This window comes from Miniopterus schreibersii (genome assembly GCF_964146895.1).
Source record: "Miniopterus schreibersii genome assembly, chromosome: 1".
Lineage (NCBI taxonomy): Eukaryota > Metazoa > Chordata > Mammalia > Chiroptera > Miniopteridae > Miniopterus > Miniopterus schreibersii.
The window spans coordinates 174,218,879-174,231,194 of NC_138101.1; the positions used below are offsets into that span (position 1 = coordinate 174,218,879).

Consider the following 12,316-nt stretch of genomic DNA (forward strand, 5'->3'; position numbering starts at 1 on the left):
AAAAACACTAAGTCTTTAAGAGACATACCTTAAATAAGACCACACAGAAAATTTAACAGAAAAAGACGACCATGTCATGCTGATAAAAGGAATTACCCATGAATATGACATTCTTGTCCTGGCCGGTGTGGCCCAGCGGTAGAGCTTTGGCCCAGGCTCAATTCCCGGTCAAGGACATGTACCTGGTTGTAGGTTCGAGCTCCAGCCCTGGATGGGGGAGCATGCAGGAGGCAACCAAACGTGTCTCTCTCACATTGATTCTCTCTCTCTCCCTCCCTCCCAGTCCCTAAAAAGCAATGGAAAAAGCATCCTCGGCTGAGGATTAACCCCCCAAAAAAGTTTTTTATGGTGTATTCCAAAAGTTTCTTAGGAATTCGAGTTGCAGGTGAATGGCATGGCTATACTTGTAGATATGCAATGGCTAGTAACATGTTTGAGAGCTAATTATAAGGTAAATGTAAGACAATATGGTCATTGTCTTTTAAATGAGTAACAGACACACATGCAACTCGAATAAGGAAGCAAGCAAAGACCCTTCTGGAATAATGCTGAATCAGGGTATATTGCAGATGACCTCACACACGTGGAACATATGGATGCTGTCTCTGTGATTGGACTAGCAAACACCCTTCTTACCCTCACCCCACAATCTTCATGTCCCAAGCAGTTGGGGTTAATCAGATGTGTGATAGGTTCTTAGCTTAATCCATATAAAATTTCACGGTCTCAAATATGATGAGCTAAACAGTAAGGTGAAGAACACCGCGTTATTCCCAGAGCATGCCTGGGAATCCCCGAGTCCTCTGACAGGTAGTGCTGTGTGTAGAACACATAAAGGCCCTTGGAAGGGGTCACATCCTCAAGACACATTTCCTCTTGGTCTGCTAGCATGTTTCTGGGTATGCCATTGGTTTGCTTTATAACCGTCTAGTGAGGTTTCGGAAGGTGATGTTGCAGGTCATCAAGAAGACATGACTGCTGGTTGACCCAAGAGCTGAACCTGGGCAACTGGAGGCTCCCCACCTCCTCCCTTCTCTGGAATGTGTGTTCCTTTTGCCTCCCCTGTTCCCAGAAGCTGCCCCAAGGAAACCTACAGCCTTGAGAGACCACGTGAACTACCAGTATGTGTAACTATCCCCGTTAGGGCCTCTACGTAAACTTTTAAGATCTGGCAGGCAGGTGCTCAGATGTACTTGGCCGCCTTGCCTCATACGTTCTCTTGCTTTTCAGCCTGCCACCTACCAATCTGGGGTGGCCTGCGTCTTTCTGTGGTCTCTCCATGCCCTCCATGTATGGGGGCCAGTTTCAGATTACACCTGGGAATCTCCCAAGGAGGTTGCAAACTAACATGGGGGAGTGTAACTTGACCAAGTTTTAACTCTCTAGGTGCCCCTCCTCTAAGTAACTGCAACTACAGCAGTCACGATTCATGTCACCAAAATCCAAAGCCTTGAGATGCTTCATATAAAATCGAGGGTTAATATATGAAATTGCCTTCTTTCCCCTTAATAAGCTAACAAAACTTAGAGCAAAACGCACAATTATTTTATCACAGATTTTAAAAAGAAACAAATACTTAATAATTAAGTATCTAGCAAACAATAGTTTTACCTTCAAGTTGGGTGTAATTTCATCCATGAGCTACATGAGCAGTAAATAGTGGCACTGGTAAGGAAAGGAAACGCTTCACTATAACCACCGTTTACTCAACATTTTAACAAACTTTCAGCTTTACATCTTACTACTGTCTTCCAGGTACCTTGACGCTCAAGACAAATTGCGATCTGCTTGCTTGCCAAATGTCTAAAACAATTCCATTTCTATGCTTTGGTTTATCCTGTTTCTTCTACCTAAAATGTATCCTCTGCCCACCACACTGCTCTTAGCCCATTAAAATTTGATTTCACTTAGAACTGTTCAACAGTACATACAGTCTGCCTGCCTAAACTGAGGGAGTATTTAAGAAGATTGCATATGATTATCTGCTAATTTTATAGATTTATGAATTGGGTAAGATGTTCCCATATACAGGGTGTCCCGAAAGAATGTATACACACTTTGAATGGTTGATTATAAAGTCAGTGTTTATTAACACTGGAAAGGAGTGAAAAATTGAGTTATCAGCTGTTAAAGTGTATATACATTTTCTTGGGACACCCTATATATGAGCTCTAAGATCCCATATGTATAAAATATTTGTAATTCTGTAATTACTCTTGACATATATAACAGAGTGGGAAAATGTAGACGATTTATTTTTAGGAAAGGTAGAAAAATATTTCACATTTAAATGTCATATTTGGGCTTATAGCTGATTAATGATATTTATCAATTACGTTATGTGTTAATTTAAAAATTTACAGGTCTAATCAATTAATAATTTAAATAAGATTTGGGGAATATACTGCCGAGAGAAAGAAATATTTTTAAAATATTTATTTGTAAAGCTAATTGAAACCTTTTGCAGAGTAGAAATGTTGAGGAAGTATTTTTTTTCCACTTTCACTACTTTAAGAGCATTATCACAGAATTTCAATATGAAATAAGCAAAAATAACACTATCAATTAAAATAAGTTTGGTGAATTTTATCCCCTATATCAACCCAGATGGAAAGGGGTTTTACCCTTTATATATTAGGGTAATTAGAATCCATTTTATTGTCACCAACTGAGTTCCATAAATCTGGGTCTGGAGGGGTGTTGGTGAAATGGGTGAAGGGAATTTAAATGTACAATCTTCCAGTTATAAAATAAGTCATGGGGATGTAACATACAGCATGGTGAATATAGTTAATACTATATTGTAAAATTAGGAATGTATCCAAAGAATCCTGAAACATTAATCAGAAAGGATATATGTACCCCGATGTTCATAGCAGCACAGTTTACAATAGCTAAGATCTGGAAACAGCCCAAGCGCCCATCAGTAGGTGAGTGGATAAAAAAGCTGTGGGACATTTACACCATGGAACACTATGCAGCTGTAAAGAAGAAGAATCTCGTACCCTTTGGGACAGTATGGATGGACCTGGAGAATATTATGCTAAGTGAAATAAGCCAGGCAGCGAAAGACAAATTATCACTTGATCTCACTTATACGTGGAATCTAAAGAACTTAATAAAATGATGAACAGAATAGATTCAATGACATGGAAGCACAGATGAGTCTGACGAATGTCAGAGGGATGGAGGAGGGTGGGTGGGTGGAGGGGGAGAGAGTAACCAAAGAATTTATATGAATATATGCACAACCCAAGGACAGGGACAATGGTGGGGAGAGGGACTGGGGAGGGGGAAGGGACGGGGTGGAACGGGTCATTGGGGAGAAAAGGGGACATCTGTAATATTTTAAACAAAAATAAAATTAAAAAAAAAAGAATACAGCTATTAAAAAAAAAATTAAAAGTTGCTAAAGAGAGTAGATCTAAAAGTCCTTATAAAAAACCCCCACAATTTTGAAACTATGTATGGGAACAGATGTTAACTAGACTTATTGCGGTGATCATTTCACAATATATACACATATCAAATCATTATGTTGTACACCTAAAACTAATATATGTCAGTATATCTCAATTAAAAAAAATTGTGGGCCTGGAGACCTCTGGGACCAGGGGAGCCTTTAAAAGTTTTTAAGTAGAAAAAAAATCAATACTTAAACCCTGAATATATCTCATCTACATTTTAATTATTAATAACACTTTAAATATAAAAATCAGACTGTCAGCTGTATAAAGTAATAGTCTCATGAACACATTTATATTCTTATTACTAAAAACAATTATATCCCTATATATGCAGTATATTTTCTTTCAGATTTGGTTTTAATTCTAAAGAAATTATCTTACAACTAATTTGGATAAAAATCACATTCTATACAATAGAGAACTGTAATTACACGCAAAATATTTCAAGAATCTAAATTATCATCTTTTAAATATTTGCATAAAAGTGACAAAATTCTTACCAGATAAACTGAAAGCATTTATTTATAGCCTAAACTTTTAAAACAGCTAAAACAAGAAGTAACTTTAAACTTTTTACATCACTAATCTCTTTGAGACTCTGATAAAGGTGTAGAATTATTCCCCAGAAAAATGCACATGCTGAAGCCTGTCTAGGTATTGAATATTCATTCAACATATATTAATTGAATGCCTACTGTCTTACAGGGATCCAAAACAAATAGAGGCACGAGTACTTTTCCTCCTGGAGTTTACACCATAGAGATGAAGACAAAAAAAATTAAAAATAAATAAATAAGACAATGACAGGTCGTCATATGTGCTACAATGGATTTCGGTTTCGAGAACCTTTAATTTAGGACAAGGGATAAACCTCAAATCTGAAGAGGTAATATTATTTTAAATTTTTTTAAAAAAAGAATCCATTTTATATCTCATAAGAAAATGTCATTATATAACAAAGGAAACTTTAAAAATATGTATTAAGCAAATATTGCAAAGCACATAATATATAAGTGTAGGAACTTTTTAAAAAGTGTAGTTGGCATACATTATATTGGTTTCAGGGGTACAAAAGTGTAGTTGGCATACAATAATATATTGGTTTCATAATTTACATACATTATGAAGTACTCACCACACTCAGTCTAGTAACTATCTGTCAGTGTGCCAAGTTATCACAATATTACTATTTTCCCCTTCACCTTTTTTCACCCCTCCCCCACCCCTTCCCCTCTGGTATCCAAGTTTGATTTCTGTTTCTGAGTCTGTTGGTAAGTGGAAGAATTTTTAAAATCTGAGATAATGGACTTGATGACATTTAAGGTTGAAAACAAGCCTAATGATGTTGCAAACATCATGATATGATCTGTTAGTATAGGTCATAAAGCAACTTTTTAAAAAATATATCTTTATTGATTTCAGAGAGAGGAAAAGAGAGGGAGAGAGAGAGAGAAACATCAATGAGAGAGTCACTGATCAAGCCCGCAACCTGGGCACGTGCCCTGACCGGGAATCGAACCCCCATCGCCTGGATCCCAGGTCAATGCTCAACCGCTGAGCCACGCCCGGCTGGGCCATAAAGCAACTTTAAAATTCATTTGGATTTCAGAAAATGGGGGGGAAAAAACACTTGAAAAACAAAGATATTCTATCATATCCTGTTGGTTGTGGTGCTATGCAACAAGACTAAAGATGATGAAAGGAAAAAGAAGAACAAATTAGGAAATACCAGCTAGTCAGTGTTTATTTCTATAAACATTTTTATTTTAAAAAGAATGTTTCTTTTATTTTTCTTTGAATTTTCCCTCCTGTGTGTCTCATGGGGAAGAAATGTCTTATAAAGATCTATACTGGTCTGGTGGACTTAAAGATGAAGAGCTTTCTAAAATGTCCTTTACACATAGCTTGTTAAAACTTACTTTATTGTGCTATTTATAGCTTATGTAACCACAATTAAAATTCAAGTGTAAAAGTTTTTTTCTTAACTTACATATACTATAGAAGGAACTGAAAGTGACCAAAATTTGACAAAATACCCAGCATGCTATGTTCTGTTACTCTTGAAAAAAACCCCAAAACCTTTTATTTTTAAAAATTGATTTTACAGAGAGGGAGAGAGACACTGATGTGAGAGACAAACATCGATCAGCCACCTTGGGCATGTGCCCTGACCTGGAACTGAACCAGCCACTTTCCGCTGTACAGGACAGGACGACACTCCAACAACGGAGCCACACCAGCCAGGCTGTTCCGTTACTGTTCCTCAAACTATTACCCCTTCCCTTTCTCAAAACAGCTCCTTAGCAAACAACAAGCGCTCCCTTCAGAAAAACTAATTCAACTACAAAGTTGAATTTTAAAAACTGGTCCTATTGATGTCCAAATTAAATAGTTGTGTTTTTAAGTCTAAACTTTTTGTTAACAACAATGAAATAGCTTTGGCAATGAAAAGAACCAAACACCTTTGCTGTATAAAATTGTGACTATATTAAAAATAAAAACATTTTAGTATTTACGTACTCATCTTTATCAAATGTCTTATGAAAATTTGCCTTTAAATTATATTCATATCACTGAATTAATTTTTATGTTGTCTTTGAAAGACACATTATTAAAAATTACTTATAAAGAAAGCTAGTAATTATATAATCTGTAGTATTGCTTTACATTAGGTCTTACAATGAGTTTCTGGAAGACCTAGTTTTTACAATTCACACATCATGGAATTTTAAAGTTACAAAATGAAATATCTACATGTTGGCAGTGGGTGGGCAGGCAAAAAAGGAAGGAAGGAAAGGAGGGAAGGAGGGAGGGAGGCAGAAAGGGAGGAAGGGAGATTGATTCATATGTTTATTCTGCTTGAGAAAGTACCTGTTCCTAGTATTATGATTAATTCCTACAATACTGTTAGCCACAGATTTTACTGAAACATGCTTTATACATAAGTTTTTAAAAGAAACTTTTTACTAAAAGTACAATGTCAGAATGATCATAAATGGAGCCCAAAGTCAACTTGAATCTGACAGAATTTCTTCAATGTCTCCTATTACTGGAAATAGTACACTGATTTTGAATAAAACGCCTCAGAGGGAAAGCCTACTGGAATTGAAAATTCTAAACATATTTTATAATCTCTACCAGATAATACAGAGACAAATGCATAGAAGGCAAACAAAACCAAACACCCTGCAACCTGACTTTGGTTTTTATTTTTAAATACATTTAGCATGGAACTATCACAGAACAGAAAATAATAAAACACAAAGAAATGGAATATTTTCAAATACCTTTAAAGCTAGATATAAAAATTAATAAGATAGCATAGACCCAAATTATAGGAAATAGTCCCTCAAATTTGATTCATTGAACACATTTTGAAAGAAAAGTTCTTTGCACATTTTCCAACGTACCGATATGTTCCCAAGTGCCTTGGTTTCCTATTAATAGGGAAAGGTTCCAAATTTTGTTGCTTTATTTAAAATTATCAGATTCAGTACTGGTAAAAATTACCACGTCTCTAAATTCTCAATCAGAATTATAAAAATATGAGCTTAAATAGTTATGCTGCCCAAAATAGAAACATCTTAAAGTGATACTTCTGGATAATCTGACAGATATTGCACTAAAGGAATTCCATACCTGATGCTCATTTATGGAAAGCTAATTCTCTTCTTTATGAAAAACTTATTACAAATAAACTCAATGTTAATCTAATTATAATTACACTTCAAAATATAAAGGCACAGACAATAAAGAATAGTTTAATACTATACCCAAATTTACCTCTGAAAATAATTAAAAATTTGAAAATTTGAAAAAGTAATAGGATCTAAATACTGATACTTTCAGATTTTATAATTTAACTTAAGTAGCTAATAAGTGGGTTAAAAGGTAACTGCTAAACCCAATCCTTTCCAAATAATTTAGAAAAACAGTTTGTTTATATATGAAGCTTGTGCATTGTCCCATCTATAAATTTCAATTACTCTTCCATTAACTGGAAACGTCTACCTGCAGTATAAACCAGCAAGACAATGTACAAAAAATATATCTTGTTTCTATAACTTACAATGCACAGAAAAATACCTATAAAAATGGAAATATTTGTCCATTTAGTTTCCCAATAAATTAGTGAGAAAGTTTAGCCCATTCCACATTTCTTTCTAAACAAAGGCTAAAGAGAATTGAGGGTGTTTTACTTCTAGCCCTGTTAGCTTGACATATTTTTAAAATATTTGCCCGATTATATGTATGTTAAGATTAAGGTAGCATCTTATTTTTATATCACAGTATACGTGGCATTTCTTAATACAGCAACAGAAAGGCACAATTAGCAAGCAATAAAAATCAGTACCTGAATTATTAAACTGATGTCCAGAACAACTGCAAATAAAGTACATTCAACACAGTATACAGAACTGGGGGGAAAAAGGAATCCAAAAATGAATTTTTCTGAAAACTTGGTCCATTAAAAATGCCTCCCATGTTCAACATCATGGGTAATATGATGGCAGTGTAAAATGAGGCATAAATCAATGTGGTAGTATATGAATTCTGGTCTAATAATTTATGCAGTTTAATTAGGAAATGGCTCCCATAGTAAGTAAACATTAAATATATCTGTTAATAACAACATGCCTGTATTAAGTCCAAATACACAGGCACCAATGTTTGCATATTATTACTGATTTTATAATATATCCCCAGTTTAAAAAACATAGCTATATTATTTTATATATAACATATATTATATACATAATTGTATATTATGTACCTTAATATATATTATATATATTGAATCCATAACAGCACAAAACTCTCCAAATATTATATTAACAGTCTAAATGGAAACTTATCACTTTCTCAGTGTTGAAATAGCTCAGCTCACCTAAAACAATATCTGGATGTGCAATGGTAAAATGCACTGACTCTTATGAATTTACTTAATTATTTAAGTTAAATTCCTGCAAAAGCCTAACTCTGATTTGGCTTTTAACTAGAATATATTTTTAGATATCAGTAACTGATACCCTCTTTCTTATAATAAACAACATTTTTCCATCAAGAGATACCAATAAAGGAAAATATATAAGGAACCAAAAATGTGATAGAGAAACCAACCATTCCATAGGTAATGTACCGATAAGGAAGTTCAACTTCCATGTGCTGTCTTGCTTTTCGAACATCATCACATGGTATATTGAAGATTTTACAGGCTAAAGGAATGGTGATCTTTTTCATTATTACTCTAACTATCAGTACAAATACCATCCCTATAAGGATACGCAACATGGCTTTTCCAAACAGAGTTATAGTAATGGGGGGCCTAACTAAAGGTAATACATCCAAAGGAGGGTCTAACATTAGACCCATGTTATAGGTAACATGAGATCCACATGCAATTCCAGCACCACTGCCTAGAATCTCAGCAGTGTCTCCTCGGGATGTACTCCAGGTGTCAAGAGTGAAAGAAAAGATCCCCAAGGCTAAATGAAGCCCAATGATGATTAATGGAGCATATTTGTGAGTTTGGTTGAAGTTGTCGATCTGGTCCACAAATGGATAGAAGATAGCTAAGATTAAAATGGTATATAGGAATCCAGCAACAATATCCTGGGAAAAGAGAAAAGTAGAGTTGTTTAGTATAATACTATTTTTGGCATTAAAATATATATATACACACACATATATATATATTTCATATTTCAAATGTTAATAGATACAAATTTTTTAAGTATGTCACATTCTCAAAGTAAAATTTACTAACTGGCCATATAATGGTTACTAAAAACTGTTTTAATGACAATAAAAAGGATTTATTAATAATAAAAGAATTATGTTTTCATAGTTCTATCCTTTTATAAATTTACAATGTAAATTAAAAGTATATATAAATGTAAGTATTTATAAATTTAAGTAAATGCATACATACCCACAAATCTACACTCAAATCCTGAACAATTAATATGCTTAAATTATGTAGCTTTGACTCTTGGGAAAAAGAATATACCTATTTTTCAGAAATACCATCTTCATTCTCATGCATTTAAACATGTAATTCATGATTAAAGAGGATACAAAGCCTGGATAGTTTTCTTTTCTCATCCAGGCATTCACTGAACAAATACTTATTGAGTACCTACATGTGCCTGGAACTATTTTAGGGACTGAAGATACATTGCTTAAAAAATGACAAGATTCCTGCTGTCATAGAGCTTGCATCATAATGGGAAAGACTGACAATAACCCTGTAAGTAAGAAAGTAGATAAATATTACAATTTCAGATAGTTATGAGTGTTATGAAGAAAACTAAAACAGGACAATGGGATAGTATGACAAAAGACCCTATTAGAGTGATTATAGAAACCTCTCTGAGGAGGTGACACTTGAGCAGAGGAGACCTGATTCCAAAAAGGAGTCAGCCTTATCTATCTTTAGATCTAAGGAAAAGTATTCTAGGTGGAGGGAATACCAAGTGTCACAAGCTTGAGGCAGAAAAGAATCTAGTGAGTTCAAGGAACTGAAAGAAATCCAGTGTGACTCAAATAGTGAGCAAAGGAAAGAGGGATGTGGTATGAGGTAAAAGAGATAAGCAGAGGCCAAATCATACAGGGCGCTATAGACTAGGTAAGAGGTTTAAATCTTATTTCAAAAAAGTATTAGGGAGCCACTGAAAGATTCCAAAGTAGGACTGCAACACTCGATCTGCAGTGTAAAGAATGAGTCAGAGAAAAAGTACGGAAAGCAGGAGGCCACTGGAGACACTGGTGGGAGGCTACTGCAGTGGTTCACTATTGACGTGGTTCATATACACATGAAGAAAAGTACACAGATGACCTAGGAAACTATTTTAACATTCGAGCTGACAATTTCAACTTGGTGACAGAAACTGTAGGAGAGAAGCAAAGAGAAAGGGATGAAAGATGACTTAGTTTTAGGCATGAACGACTTGGGTAGGTGATGAAAAATGGTTTACTGGAAGAAATAAAGCTATTATTAAAAGAACTTTCCTTTCTGAATCATTCCTGACATAAACAAAATGGTTTCAGAATTTCCACCTTAAAACAAAACAAAACCCCTGGGATCAACTCTCTATCACTGACATTTTTATCAAGAGTTGCTTATGTTCGCTTCTTCACTTCCTATTTTTTTTCTAACTCATCACTGCACTGAAACCACTCTTTTCATATAGTTATCCTTATGCTGTCAATAACAACGGGCACTCAATATCATTCAGCAGTTAAGCAGACTAGTTGCTTAATGTTTCTCTGTCTTATAATTTTTTAATGTAATATTTGGTACATAGAAAAAGATATCTGGAGTGCACATGAACTTATAAAATTAGTATCTATGAAATCACTGCCCAAAAAGAGAACTATAATATTACCAGTACTCTGACTCTACTGGTATGCTATCTCCCAATTCTATTGCTGCATCCTCCCCAGAGACCATTATAAACCAGAGTTTTGGCTGAATAAACACCTGTTTTTAAAAACTGTTTTAACACATATCTTCAAACAAAATGTTATCTAGTTTTGCTTCTTTCTGAGCTTTAAAAAAATGCAATCTCCTTTGATTTGCTTTTTACACTAAACATTAAGTTTCAAGATTCATTCACTGTATTTACATGTAGGTCATTCATTTTCAAAACTGTGTAATGTTTTTCTGTATGATTATACAATTTATCCATCTTCCCACCAATAGTCATTTAGGTTGTTTTCAGGTTTTGGATTAGTTCATTGGTTATAGCTGAACTTAAATGCTTTCTTAATTGGTATGTATTCTTAAGCCAACCAGGAATATTATAAACAATGCTACTATCTTTCTTTTGATGTTCCCTGGTGTGGGTCTGCAAGTGTTTCTCCAGGACATATGCTTAGGACTAGAATGGCAGAATCTTAGGATAAATGCATGTTCAATTTTACAAGAAAATAAAATTTTTTCCAGTGTTTGTAATTTATATCCCATGAGCCACTGAATTTTCCTGATTATTATTTTTTTCATAAGTTTATGGGCTATTCCTTTTCTATGCAATGCACAGTTGTGTCTTTTGGGAACTGTTATTTTAGATTTTCTTCTTGTTGATTTACATGATTTCTTTATATAGTCTTCATGATCATAAAAGAGTGTTATTAAAAAAGTCTGTTTGCCTTTTATATTGAAGACTTCAATATACCCCAAATTCCAGCCATTGTACTCACTGTACGGTAGCAGTTCAATAAAAATTTTGTAGTGGTGGATTGGCAGTCCACAGTACAATACTTGAAACCAACGTTCTAAAAGATACTCAACTTCAAATGAGAATGCTATGGAATATAAGAGCAGCTACAGAAGATAGAGACAGTTACTAAACAGGCTAAGAATTGAATATTCAACTAAAATTTTTTTAGGAAATAGATTATATTTTGTTCACCACCACCTACCAAGTAGCTTAGCATATTGTAGACACTCAAATATTTGTTGAACGGATGAATGAATGAATGAGTGAATGAATCCTTTATAGAAATTTGTTTTATCTATTTTAACAAAATCTACTAAGTTGCTTTTAAATGAATATCTTTATTGTTTTTCAACAATTATTATATTACATACATATTAGAAAAACATTTCTATATAAAAGAAGTTCTCACTGATATTTTCCTATTCTACAGTATGAAGTGAGATTATTTAAAATTTTAATTTTTATATAAGTGACTCCTTTTACAGTAGGTCCAGGAAAGATACAATCAATTAACAAAATGTTTCTGAAAGTATCAACAAAGGCAATAAATACCACTGGTATATTCAAAATTTTTAGGACATACAAAGCATTTCATACCTGGCTTCTACCTACCATTAAGCTTCAATG

The 12,316-nt window shown here is 34.1% G+C and overlaps 1 protein-coding gene across 1 annotated transcript in view; it reads right to left on the bottom strand.

Moving 5' to 3' along the window:
* Positions 1-6,654: 6,654 nt before the first annotated feature.
* SGPP1 (sphingosine-1-phosphate phosphatase 1) overlaps positions 6,655-12,316 on the bottom strand; it is a 39,509-nt gene continuing 33,847 nt past the window's right edge. The window contains exon 3 of the mRNA XM_081145685.1: positions 6,655-9,080. Coding sequence (XP_081001811.1) covers positions 8,529-9,080 — 552 coding nt within the window. The 3' untranslated portion in view covers positions 6,655-8,528. The remainder of the gene's footprint in view (positions 9,081-12,316) is intronic.